Raw genomic sequence first — 12,784 nt, forward strand, 5'->3', positions numbered from 1 at the left:
GAAGTGGGTAGGGGGGACTTATTATCTATAAATCAACATTAAGACATAAAATAAAAATAATAACAATAAGAATAATAATAAAAACAAGATTATATTAAAAATCAATTTGTGGATAAACCTTCAGATGAATTGAGATTTTTTTAAAGAGACAAGTCAATTAACTCAAGTTTCTGACAATGAAAGAACCTAGAAAGCTTCCTTAGTCTTTCCACTCAATACTTAAAAACTGAGTTATGTCTACACATTAATCATCCATCCTTTGAATACCATACTACCCATAAAGAGTGGTCCCTTGTTGTTCATTTTCCGTTCTGACATTCTTTTAAGTATTTCAGGTCTGCTTTAGCAAATCAAAGAAAGAACAGAACTGCCCAAAATGGCCAAATCAGAACATATACTTGTGTTGTACTTGTTCTACTTCATATTCAATTTTTGTTGTAGCCCTTCACTTTGTTGTCCACAAGATCAGAAAGAAGCTCTCCTCCAATTCAAATCCTTACTTGTTGGTGATTCGTTGAGAAACAAACCCATGAACACAATGGTCACTGGATTGGATTCATGGAATTCCAGTTCAGATTGTTGTCAATGGGACCTGGTCATTTGCCACCACAGCTCATCTTCACCACAGGTGACTGGTCTTAATCTCTGCGCAGCCATTCCTTCACAACCCTTGAAGACTGCTGTGACTTCAGATGTCTTGACACCCATTTTTCGCATAAGAAGTCTCATGCTGCTTGACATTTCCTTAAATTCAATACAAGGTCAAATTCCTGGAATTGGTTTTGCCAATTTGTCCAAACTAGTCCATCTTGATCTGAACGAGAATTGCTTCAGTGGTTCTATTCCTTCACAGTTGTTTAATTTGAGGTACCTACAGTACCTTGATCTAAGTAGCAACTCAATTGAAGGGACGTTGAGTGGTGATCCTAGTAATCTTACGAATTTGAAGCTACTGAACATGGATGGGAACTTTCTTCGAGGAAATATCCCTGTAGAGACTAGAAACTTAACTGGGTTGCAAACATTGTCACTTCGTCGAAACAAATTTTCTTGTAGCAACTCGATTCAATGGATGCTGAGTGGTGAGGTTGGTAACCTTAGGAATTTGAAGGTATTGAAGATGGATGAAAACTTTCTTCAAGGAAATATCCCAATGGAAATTGGAAACTTAACTGGGTTGCAGATATTGACACTTCATCAAAACAAATTTTCTGGTAGTATTCTACTGTCCATGTTAAATTTGAGGGAGCTGCAAGTGTTAGATTTGCGAAATAATGCTCTTTCTATGGAGATACCAGCCAACATTGGGGGCTTGTTGAATATGTCAACTTTGGCATTGAGCAAGAATAACTTGAGTGGTGGAATTCCATCATCAATTCAAAAGATGGGTAAGTTGGAGACACTTCGACTGGACAACAATTTTCTCTCGGACGAGATCCCAACATGGTTGTTCAGCCTCCCGGGGATGAAGAATTTGCACCTTGGAGGAAACAAACTCACCTGGAATAACAATGCCGTGGTAGTTCCAGAGTGTGTGTTGTTTGAGTTGTCTCTTAGTTCTTGTGGTCTTTCAGGGCATATTCCTATCTGGCTTTCCAATCAAACTAATCTTAGTTTCTTGGACTTGAGTAAAAATGAGCTCGAAGGAACCTTTCCACAATGGCTAGCTGAATTGGATGTTAGAAGTATAATTTTATTAGATAACAAGCTTACGGGTTCTCTGTCCCCTCGTTTGTTCCAAAGTCAAAATTTATCTGTCCTCGCTCTGTCAAGGAACAACTTCTCCGGGGAATTGCCAGAAAACATAGGTGAAGCCACTGATTTGATGATACTCTTGTTGTCCTGTAACAACTTTTCTGGGCCTGTGCCCCTTTCCATCTCGCATGTCTGTGGGTTGATATTGCTAGACTTGTCGTCAAACAGCTTTTCAGGAAGCAAATTCCCAATTTTCCACCCACAGGCTGATGTTGCTTACATTGATGTTTCCTCTAACAGATTGTCAGTTGAGGTTCCTTCAACTTTTGGTAGAGAAACAATATTGTTATCACTGAGTCAAAATGAGTTTTCTGGTCACTTGCCTTTGAGCTTGTCCAATTTAAGACAGCTTGAACACCTTGATCTCCATGACAACAAAATCACAGGTGAATTCCCATCATTTCTCTCTCAAATGCATTCTCTTCATGTCCTTAGTCTTCGGAACAATTACCTCAAGGGGTCAATCCCCAATGATCTGTCAAATCTTAGTAGTCTTCGAATCTTAGACCTGTCCAACAATCACCTTACTGGAAACATTCCTCCAAGTTTTGGAGACCTCATGGGAATGATTAATATTTCCTTTATCTCATCAACTCTCCCTGACGCATTTACCTTGGCTATGAAATTCCCGGATGATCTTTTCTTTGGATCACCAACTCTGGCTGATACATTTTCCTTTGCTATACAATACCATAACCAAATCCCTGACCTGGTTGTCAACTGGAAGAAGTCAAAACAAGATTTATCCAGCAACCTTAATATTTACTCTTTGTTAGACCTATCAAACAACCAATTATCAGGTGAAATTCCTGCTTCATTAGGTGGTCTCAGAAGCCTCAAGTTACTCAATATGTCCTTCAACTTGCTCTCAGGAAAAATTCCTGCAAGTTTTGGCTATTTGGAGAGTTTAGAGGCCTTGGATTTGTCACACAATAATCTATCAGGTGAAATACCACGAACTTTTGCAAAGCTCCTTGAATTGAACACGTTAGACTTGAGCAACAACAAGCTTGTGGGTCTCATTCCAGAGGGTCCTCAGATGGACAGGCTAAATGATCCAAACTTTTATGCAAACAACAGCGGAGTATGCGGGATGCAAATTCAGGTGCCTTGTCAGGAAATCTTACCAGGACAAGAGTACAAGGAGAATGAGTTTTCATGGGAGTTTGCAGGAATAGGATACCCAGTTGGGTTATTTTCAACACTTGCATTTGCCTATGCTAGTGGCTACTTCGACAACACAGCATGGTGGTGCCGCCACCAGCCTACTCTTCGGCTAAGGCCATGGGCATGAATTTCCTAAGGATTCAGAATATGTTTAGTGATTGGGTTTCATTCCCTGTATTTTTTTTGTAATTTTTAGAATTGAAGTACTTTTGGGCCACTTCTTAGGTTTTTGTAGATTTTCTCTATTATAGCGCGGTCAAATATTATGCAATGCTTAATCTTTCACACTTCAAGAAGTGGAATGCTTTGGACAATCACAATTGTCCATATCACTGATCCTTCACCTTCAGTAACACCAATCCCATCCTGTTGATATATAAGTTGAAATTTCATTTTCTTTTATCTTATGCATTCGATGCTTTGGGTAGTTTTTCTTGGGTTTGCTACATGAGCATTTTGATAATTCTTGTTTTTTTTGGCGGTCTCAAATTCATGATCAGTGTCACAATCTAGATGTACATTAAATATTAAATTAACAAGCATTTGACAGTGGTCTAATTATTTATGTTACAAAAGCTTTAAAACAGGGTCCGATGGATACAATTTCATGATATTACCATTTAATTGCACCAGGAGTACAGAGCAAATAAATTTTCCCAAATTACTTACCAAAAAAAAATAAAAAACCAATTATATTCATCATATTGAAACTTAGCCATTATTGCTGCAAAGTGAAAACTGGGAAGAAGACTTGGCCTCAGGGAAATTGTTCAAGCTCTTCTCAGTTTTAGATAATAAAACAAAACTTAAGAGAATGACATATTAACTAAAACCAAATTAACAAGACAGACAACTAAACATTTAGTCAAGTATATTTGTCCTTTTTAAATTAAAAATAATTATATGATACTTCAATAAACAAATGAAGACTAATTAACAACACAGCATCTTCCTTTTTCTTACCTAACACCGTGTTGAAAATGAGAACATAGGGGGACCATATACTATTGCAGACATGAAAATAACCAATGTAGACTTTGACTTATATGCAGGGATTCTGAGATCCTCCAAAAGATGTGTCACGACCTGTAATACTCCTAATTTTAAAAAGATAGTCTCAGTATTTATTTATTTATTTTTATTATATTTTTTTAATTGTTTAATTGATTATTTAACTAATTATTTATGTGTTTAATTGAATTAAGTATTACTTCATTACTTGGCTACTTATTTATGTGTTATTTGTATTTTGTCTAGGTGCTATTTGTATTATTTATTTAATTAGATTAGGTGCTTAAATGATGTATTTGATTAATTGTAATTAATTGTAAATTAAATGATTAAATATTTTATTTTATTTTATGGTTAGTGGTAATGGGCTAACTAATTGGGTCCCATGAACTACTTGAATAAGAGGTTGGATGGGTATGGATAATTACCCATGGATATTTGTATATGTATATATATAGATATATATGTATATACATATATATAAAAAGGAAAGTAATTTATTAATATTATAGTAACTTTAGTATTAATAAATAATCTGATGTATATATTTTATATATTTATATAATAAGGATATACATATATTTTATACGTAACATGTTTTAAGTTACCTTTTTAATATTATGGTAACTTTAGTATAAATAAATAATCTGATGTATATATTTTATTTATTTAATGAAGATACAGATAGATTATATACTTAACATGTTTTAAGTTACTTTTTAATATTATGGTGACTTTAGTATAAATAAATAATCTAATATATATATTTTATTTATTTAATGAGGATATAGATAGATTATATATGTAACATGTTTTAAGTTACCTTTTAATATTATTGTAACTTTAGTATTAATAAATAATCTAATGTATATATTTTATTTAATTAATAAGGATATACATAGATTATATACGTAACATATTTTAAGTTACCTTTTTAATATTTTTATTTTTTATTTTTCTTTATTAAGTTGACTTGGATTGGGAAAAGGAATAGGGTTATTATTTAGCCTATAAATACACAACTATAGGTTGAAAAAGGAGTGAAAATATATCACGTAATATATTCTATAGAGAAAGAGTTAGAGAGAGAAGGGGAAAGAGGAAGGAATGAGGAGAAAATCCTGTAGAGAGAAGATCAAGGAAGAAGAAGTTTAATTTTCGATTCGAAAGTTTAAGATAAGTTCTTCTTCTATCTCTTTCCCTTTGATTCGTGTTTCTGTACATGCCTAGGAAATTCCAAAATTTATTAAACACATAAAATTAAATAATTTTGCATGTTTAATTAGATTAGAACGTAGGTTTTATGAATTTGGTTCATATCTGTTCTTGTGTTATGAATTGATAAATGCATGATTTTGATTTGATTTCCGGTGTGAATTTTTACATGTTTAAATTATGTATTTTTCATATCTGTGGAACGATGGAACGTAAAAACATGTCTAGGATTCCTGAACATTAAATAGAAACTAGGTTTGGGTTTAAATAAATTTAAATAGACTCAATCATAATGATGCTTGCTATTTGAATGTTTTAAACAAACGAATGAATTTAATCTTTTAATATGTTTTAGCAATTGAGATTAAATGTATAAGATGAATTGGATATGGAAAATGCTTATTTGACGGTATAATAAAATATCATCATATGTATAAGATTCAGTTTATGTAGGACATATGATATAGGAAGCTTAAATAAATAATAAGTCATTCATATTTTGTGATAACTTGATATCATATTATTATAGTTATTTCTGAATTGTTTGATGTATTTCCTTAATCGTTACATTAATTGTTGGATTGTGTGGTTTAATGCACTGGTATGAGACGGTGGCATTCTAGGGACGAATTAACTTATCAGTTAAGTCCTACCTATTTTATATAAGGGAATGGATTAACTAAAATGTTAAGTCCTACTTATATTCAAGTCAGATCAGCTGAACAAGTTGAATGACTTATGGATAATTAATTTATTATATAAGGGAATGGATTAACTAAAATGTTAAGTCTTATTTATATTCAAGTCAGGTCAGCTGAACAAGTTGAATGACTTATGGAGGATTAATTTATACCGGATAGGATGGTTACTAGATTATATATATATAAGTATGGTGCCATGATATGAGCTTGAGTCTCAAGATCAGTGGTTATGGTGCGTATATCGCCAGGGATGTGTAGCTAGATATAGTGTAGTTGTATACCCTGGTAGGTCTAGGTATTCATGCCCACTATATGTGCGTTTTGCATGTTGCCTACTATTCAGGTTGAGACAACCCTATAGTCTAGTGAAGTTCCTTTAGTGTGTATATATATATATATACGAACTACTAGTTACTGTTGAATTGATTAGGATGTATACGTGTATCGGATCTCTACTTGGACTGTAGTAGAGTAGAACTTGTTTGTGGGGCTTACCCACCATTATTTTTCAAGTGTTCGTCAGGAGTAGAGGTTGTTCGTACTGAGCAGGGATCAGTCTACTTCATTCTTCCGATGCTACATAGGAGTTCTTTTATGATTCAGTTTCCTGATTTAGACAGTTATTGCTGTCATTTCTTTAGTTTGGATTTTCTAGGGGTCCACACAGTATGGATTCCCGAGTTGTATTTTGGAGGATCAGTTGTATCAGAAGAGTTTATTAATTAATGGAAATATATTCTGAGGTTTATTATTAGATTATCATTTAAGTTTCTTGTCAACATTTTATTTATTCTTCTTTATTCTTTTGTACTTTGTGTTCGTTTATTATCAATTTGTTTTGATATCCTCGGGTATTCGGGCGTGGGCCTGGCCAACCCGCATTCATAAATCCGAGGGGTATCACACGACCCGAAAATCTTAATAAAATTTTCAATTTATACAAATTTAAATAAATCAAAATACACCCAGCTAAAAAGTTATACAATAAATTAAATTAAAATCTTAAAAATTCGAGTTATCATGTTCAGTAAAAACAGATGTTCTAGAAGTCTTTTGAAGTCTTTTGATGCAATGATACTCTGCACCGTTGAATTGAAGTCGACTGCATGACTTTTCAGTCATTTGCTCATCATAACCGCTATTTGGAGGGACACATGTGAAGTTGGTAGGGGGGACTTATAATCTATAAATCAACATTAAGACATAAAATAAAAATAATAACAATAATAATAATAATAACAAGGTTATATTAAAAATTAATTTGTGGATAAACCTTCAGATGAATTGAGTTTTTTAAAAGAGACAAGTCAATTAACTCTCAAAGTTTCTAACAATGAAAGAACCTAGGAAGCTTCCCTTGTCTTTCCACTCAATACTTAAAAACTGAGTTATGTCTACACATTAATCATCCATCCTTTGAATGCCATACTACCCATAAAGAGTGGTCCCTTGTTGTTCATTTTCCTTTCTGACATTCTTATAAGTATTTCAATTCTGATTTAGCAAATCAAAGAAAGAACAGAACTGCCCAAAATGGCCAAATCAGAACATATACTTGTGTTGTACTTCTTCTACTTCATATTCAATTTTTGTTGTAGCCCTTCACTTTGTTGTCCACGAGATCAGAAAGAAGCTCTCCTCCAATTCAAATCCTTACTTGTTGGTGATTCGTTGAGAAACGATCCCATGAACACAACGGTCACTGGATTGGATTCATGGAATTCCAGTTCAGATTGTTGTCAATGGGACCTGGTCATTTGCCACCACAGCTCATCTTCACCACAGGTGACCGGTCTTAATCTCTACTATGTCATTCCTTTACTACCCTTGATGACTGCTGTGACTTCAGATGTCTTGACACCCATTTTTCGCATAAGAAGTCTCATGTTACTTGACATTTCCTCCAATTCAATACAAGGTCAAATACCTGGAATTGGTTTTGCCAATTTGTCCAAACTAGTCCATCTTGACCTGAGGATGAATAACTTCAGCGGTTCAATTCCTCCTCAGTTGTTTAGTTTGAGGTACCTCCAATACCTTGATCTAAGCAGCAACTCGATTCAAGGGATGCTGAGTGGTGAGCTTGGTAACCTCAGGAATTTGCAGCTGTTGAACATGGAAGAAAACTTTCTCCAAGGAAATATACCTATGGAGATTGGAAACTTAACTGTGTTACAGAAATTGTCACTTCGTCAAAACAAATTCTCTGGTAGGATTCCAGTGTCCGTGTTAAATTTGAGGGAGCTGCAAATGTTAGATCTGCGAAATAATTCTCTATCAATGGAGATACCAGCCAATATTGGGGACTTGTTGAATATGTCAACTTTGGCATTAAGCAAGAACAACTTGAGTGGTGGAATCCCATCATCAATTCAAAAGATGGGTAAGTTGGAGACACTTCGACTGGACAGCAATTTTCTCTCCGGTGAAATCCCAGCATGGTTGTTCAGCCTCAAGGGGATGAAAATTTTGCACCTCGGAAGAAACAGACTCACCTGGAATAACAACACCACGGTAGTTCCAGAGTGTGTGTTATCTGAGCTGTCTCTTAGATCTTGTGGTCTTTCAGGGCATATTCCCATCTGGCTTTCCAATCAAACAAGTCTTAATTTCTTGGACTTGAGTGAAAATGAACTCGAAGGAAACTTTCCACAATGGCTGGCTGAACTGGATGTTGGAAGTATAATTTTATCAGATAACAAGCTTACGGGTTCTCTGCCCCCTCGTTTATTCCAAACTCGAAGTTTATCTGTCCTTGCTCTGTCAAGAAACAACTTCTCCGGGGAATTGCCAGAAAACATTGGTGAAGCTACTGCATTGATGATACTCATGTTGTCCAGTAACAATTTTTCTGGGCCTGTGCCACTTTCCCTCTCAAATATCTATCGGTTGCTATGGCTAGACTTGTCGTCAAATAGCTTTTCTGGAAGCACTTTCCCAGTTTTCGACCCAGCGGCCCTTGTTGCTTACATTGATTATTCCTCTAACAAATTGTCAGGTGAGGTTCCTTCAACTTTTGGGATAGGCTTAATAATGTTGTCACTGAGTCAAAATGAGTTTTCTGGTCACTTGCCTTTTAACCTGTCCAATTTGAGCCAGCTTGCACACCTTGATCTCTATGACAATAAAATCACAGGAGAATTCCCATCATTTCTCTCCCAACTATCTTCTCTTCAAGTCCTTAGTCTTCGGAACAATTTGCTTGAGGGGTCGATCCCCGATGATCTGTCGAATCTGAGTAGTCTTCGGATCCTAGACCTCTCCAACAACAACCTTACTGGAAATATTCCTTCAAGCTTTGGAAACCTGAGGGGAATGGTTGATATTCCCTATATCCCCACTCTCTCTGACTTGGTTACCTTCCCAATTGAATTACAGGACTTGTTAGTCAACTGGAAGAATTCAAAGCAAGGTTTATCCGGCAACAACCTTGGTATTTACTCTCTATTAGACCTCTCAGACAACCAATTATCAGGTGAAATTCCTGATTCATTAGGTGGTCTTAGAAGCCTTAAGTTACTCAATGTGTCCTTTAACTCACTCTCAGGAAAAATTCCTACAAGTTTTGGCGATTTGGAGAGTGTAGAGACCTTGGATTTGTCACACAATAAGCTTTCAGGTGAAATACCTCAAACTTTCGCAAAACTCTTAGAATTGAGCACGTTAGACTTGAGCAACAACAACCTTGTCGGTCCCATTCCAGAAGGTCCTCAAATGGACAGCCTAATTGATCCAAACTATTATGCGAACAACAGTGGACTATGTGGAATGCAAATCCAGGTTCCTTGTCAGGACGTGCCGCCACCACAAGAGGGAGAGGAGAATGAGAGCAAGGAAACATGGTTTTCATGGGAATATGCAGGTTTTGGGTATCCAGTTGGGTTGTTTTCAGCAGTTGGAGTGGCCTATGCCATTGGCTACTTTGACAACACCACACTGCGACGTCGCCGGCCTCCTATTAGGTTTAGGATTAGGGAATGAATTTTCTGAGGTTTCAAAACCTGTTCAGGACATCTAATTATGAAAGTCTAAATAATTAGTCCTCTCGTAAACATCCACAGGATAATGTTTTGCATCATAAGCCTGAGGCCTCGTGTTTAAGATATATAGTTTAATGAAAGAATCAATTAATATAAATCATCTTCCTTCTTAAATTGTCTTTTCCATTTCTCTGTTTGGCATATCATGACTTAGATAAAGAATCATAAAGTACTGTTAGTAAAACTCTTTAAGTAAAAGTACTGCATCAATCTGAGAGAGGTTTATGGAACAACTAGACGCTGCTATGACCCCATGACAAATAAATCAGACTTCTAAACAAACATTATGCAGTCCTGAATATAAACTAAAACCAGCCATTATCACAAAGTGCTTAGTTTGCGTACTTCAAATATACAATCATTTTCATGTGTTTAGTTGAAATTCATTTGTTTTCTTTTTGCTTCTAATGTTATGCATAAATGTTTTCCGTAGTCTTGCTTGGCGTTACCTATATAAGCATTTTGATATTTCGTTTCTTGGCATGCAGTCCCTGGTTCACGATCAGCTACACTATCTTGATGCATATTAAACATGACATTGGCTTTGGATAGTGATATTTTCCCTTAGGCCCCAAAAGACTAAAACTAAAATCTGATAGAGCCAATTACATGATGGGGAATAAGTGATCTAGTGTCACTTTTGAGTCATAATGTTATAATCTCCAAATCAAGTAGTAAAGAAATTAGCAATTTGATAACACACAGACTTCTTTTTACAATGTTTTCAGGAACCCAATACTCAATTGATATCTAAAATATATAATTTCCTAACTTTGGTTATCACATACAACAGATTGATCTGAGTCTGTCCATCATTGCCTCAACAGGACTACAAGACTGGCTAGGAATTAGTTTTCACAATTTTACAGTTGAATTACTTACTTTCTTCCAAATGCATGTCTCTCCGAGTTATATCCTCTACTTGTACTCTCTCATAGCTCATTGGGATCTTCCAACTTGATAAATATCATATCATTTTCGTAACTTAGTTTTCATTTTGATTATCATTTTGCTGCTATATATATGTATTATGTACAGACACACATGTATATATTTCTTCAACATCCTCGCACATAAATCTTGAATATAAAAGGCATAAAATTCATAAGCAAGTTATTTTTTCATGAGATAATAAATTATTGAAGTAAAGAGGAAAAGCCCAAGACAAGCAATTTCATAATACACAGGTCTTAGAGGTTATTGTCCCTTTAAGTGGTAAAACAGAATTGTTCTCTAAGCATTCCCTGCACTAAAGCTAAACTTGAACATAAATGCAAACTAGAAGAATTTGTAAGTAGCAGAGTTGACTTTTCTTGGTTGGTTGGTAAGAAAATGAAAATAAATTATTCTAGCAACTTTCATCACAGATAAATTACATACCAGCAAATCATGTAGAATTACAAGTGAGGGCCATTTATGCCCATTTTAGGCAAGAATACCTGAAAAAAAAAAAAAAAAAAAAAAAAAAAAGGAGTAGAATGGGAACATAAAACAACATATTAGGATTAGAAAGGGGAGAAAAAGTAAATAATTAACGCTTTATTTATGTGAATATAAATAACACAAATAATCAATCACTTTCTTCCTTCCAATTTCTTTCACTTGGGAGTGAAAAATATAAAAAATTGTTAAACTTTTTCTAGTTATATTTTCCAATCATTCCTTTTCTAGACGGAATGTAAGATATCTGGACTTAACCCCCCTTAAACACCTCCTAACTCAGCAAGAAATTCACTCACAGCTTCTATATAGCCTATGGGCACTAAACTCTAGAAGTAGAAAGGCAAGAAAATACCACTTGGCACCGTACTTCAACTTATTTTGAACTGTTAATAGCAATATAATTATACGGGTTAGAACATCAATGGTGGAATGAAAGTTCAAATGCAAAGGAACTATATTGGTTAAAATATATATGTGTGTGTGTATATATATATGTTTATATATTTTGTGATGGTAAGTTTACAAATACTCTATTTATCTTACTGGGAACTCAAACCCTCAACCTTCTATGTGAAGGAGGATTCCAGTAAAACACTGCTAATAACATTTATTTATCCTTGCAATCTCAATATAAGTATTACTCTCTCCGTCCCAAAATAAGGGTCATGCTTTCATTTTTTGTCCGTCCCAAAATAAGTGTCCACTTTCCTTTTCCAAACAATATATTTCACATCATTCCAAAAATGTCATTTGAGTTTAAATTTCAAACTTCAATATTTAAAACTTAAAAGGGCAACGTAGTAATTTTTCAGACAGACAATACATGGTCTTACATGTCTCCCTAAAAATTATTACTCCCCATAAGTAACACTTATATTGGGATAGAAAGAGTATTATATAACCCAATGATTCAAAATAATGATAAATGACTCCAGAACAAGTAACACCGTTTGAATTCTCTCAATAACTAACCTGTCATAAACGTGAAACAAAAATGTGCTAAGGATCCATTAATCACCACCTCTATAGTGAAGTTTGACCTCAATTTTCATGGATGAAACTGTAAGGGAAATTTTGGTAAAAGTAAGAAAAGACAGCAAGAGAGGAATTCTGTATAGAGTAATGGCGCAACTCGACGAGTCAACCTCAATCCAATCCCTTCCTTTGTTTTTTTTGTTTTTTTACGAACTTGGACAACATGGTCTGGCCTAGGTTCAACGAAATTTAATTACAGTACAATTTAGTATGGACATTTAAATTTAATAATTAAAAATATGTGTAAATTGATGGTCAATTTTGATTAATTTTTTATAAAAATTCTAAAATATTCTTAAAATTGAACTTAATATTTTTTTAAAAAAAATTTGTCTCAAGGACATTTTAGTCTTTAAATTGACAAAATACGGAATATTTTTTTTGTGCTTCGAAAAATAATTTAACAAAAAAAAAAAA

The 12,784-nt window shown here is 34.4% G+C and overlaps 2 protein-coding genes across 2 annotated transcripts; both read left to right on the forward strand.

Annotated features, from left to right (window-relative positions):
* Positions 1–354: 354 nt before the first annotated feature.
* Positions 355–3,324, forward strand: LOC132285488 (receptor-like protein 46). The gene has a single exon (XM_059787685.1). It carries the CDS (start codon positions 377–379, stop codon positions 3,047–3,049), a length of 2,673 nt encoding a protein of 890 aa, XP_059643668.1. The 5' UTR covers positions 355–376; the 3' UTR covers positions 3,050–3,324.
* Positions 3,325–7,299: 3,975 nt separating this feature from the next.
* Positions 7,300–9,964, forward strand: LOC132285497 (receptor-like protein 46). The gene has a single exon (XM_059787693.1). The coding sequence runs from the start codon at positions 7,383–7,385 to the stop codon at positions 9,828–9,830; it is 2,448 nt and encodes an 815-aa protein (XP_059643676.1). The 5' UTR covers positions 7,300–7,382; the 3' UTR covers positions 9,831–9,964.
* The last annotated feature ends 2,820 nt before the right edge of the window (positions 9,965–12,784 follow it).

Source organism: Cornus florida, unplaced genomic scaffold, assembly GCF_030987335.1.
Source record: "Cornus florida cultivar Cherokee Brave unplaced genomic scaffold, ASM3098733v1 CherokeeBrave_3.0.0_Hap2_Chr02, whole genome shotgun sequence".
Classification (NCBI taxonomy): domain Eukaryota; kingdom Viridiplantae; phylum Streptophyta; class Magnoliopsida; order Cornales; family Cornaceae; genus Cornus; species Cornus florida.

Bases quoted from the DNA above. Each gene is read 5' to 3' on its own strand.
- LOC132285488 (XM_059787685.1), top strand. From the start codon at position 377: ATGGCCAAATCAGAACATATACTTGTGTTGTACTTGTTCTACTTCATA.
- LOC132285497 (XM_059787693.1), top strand. From the start codon at position 7,383: ATGGCCAAATCAGAACATATACTTGTGTTGTACTTCTTCTACTTCATA.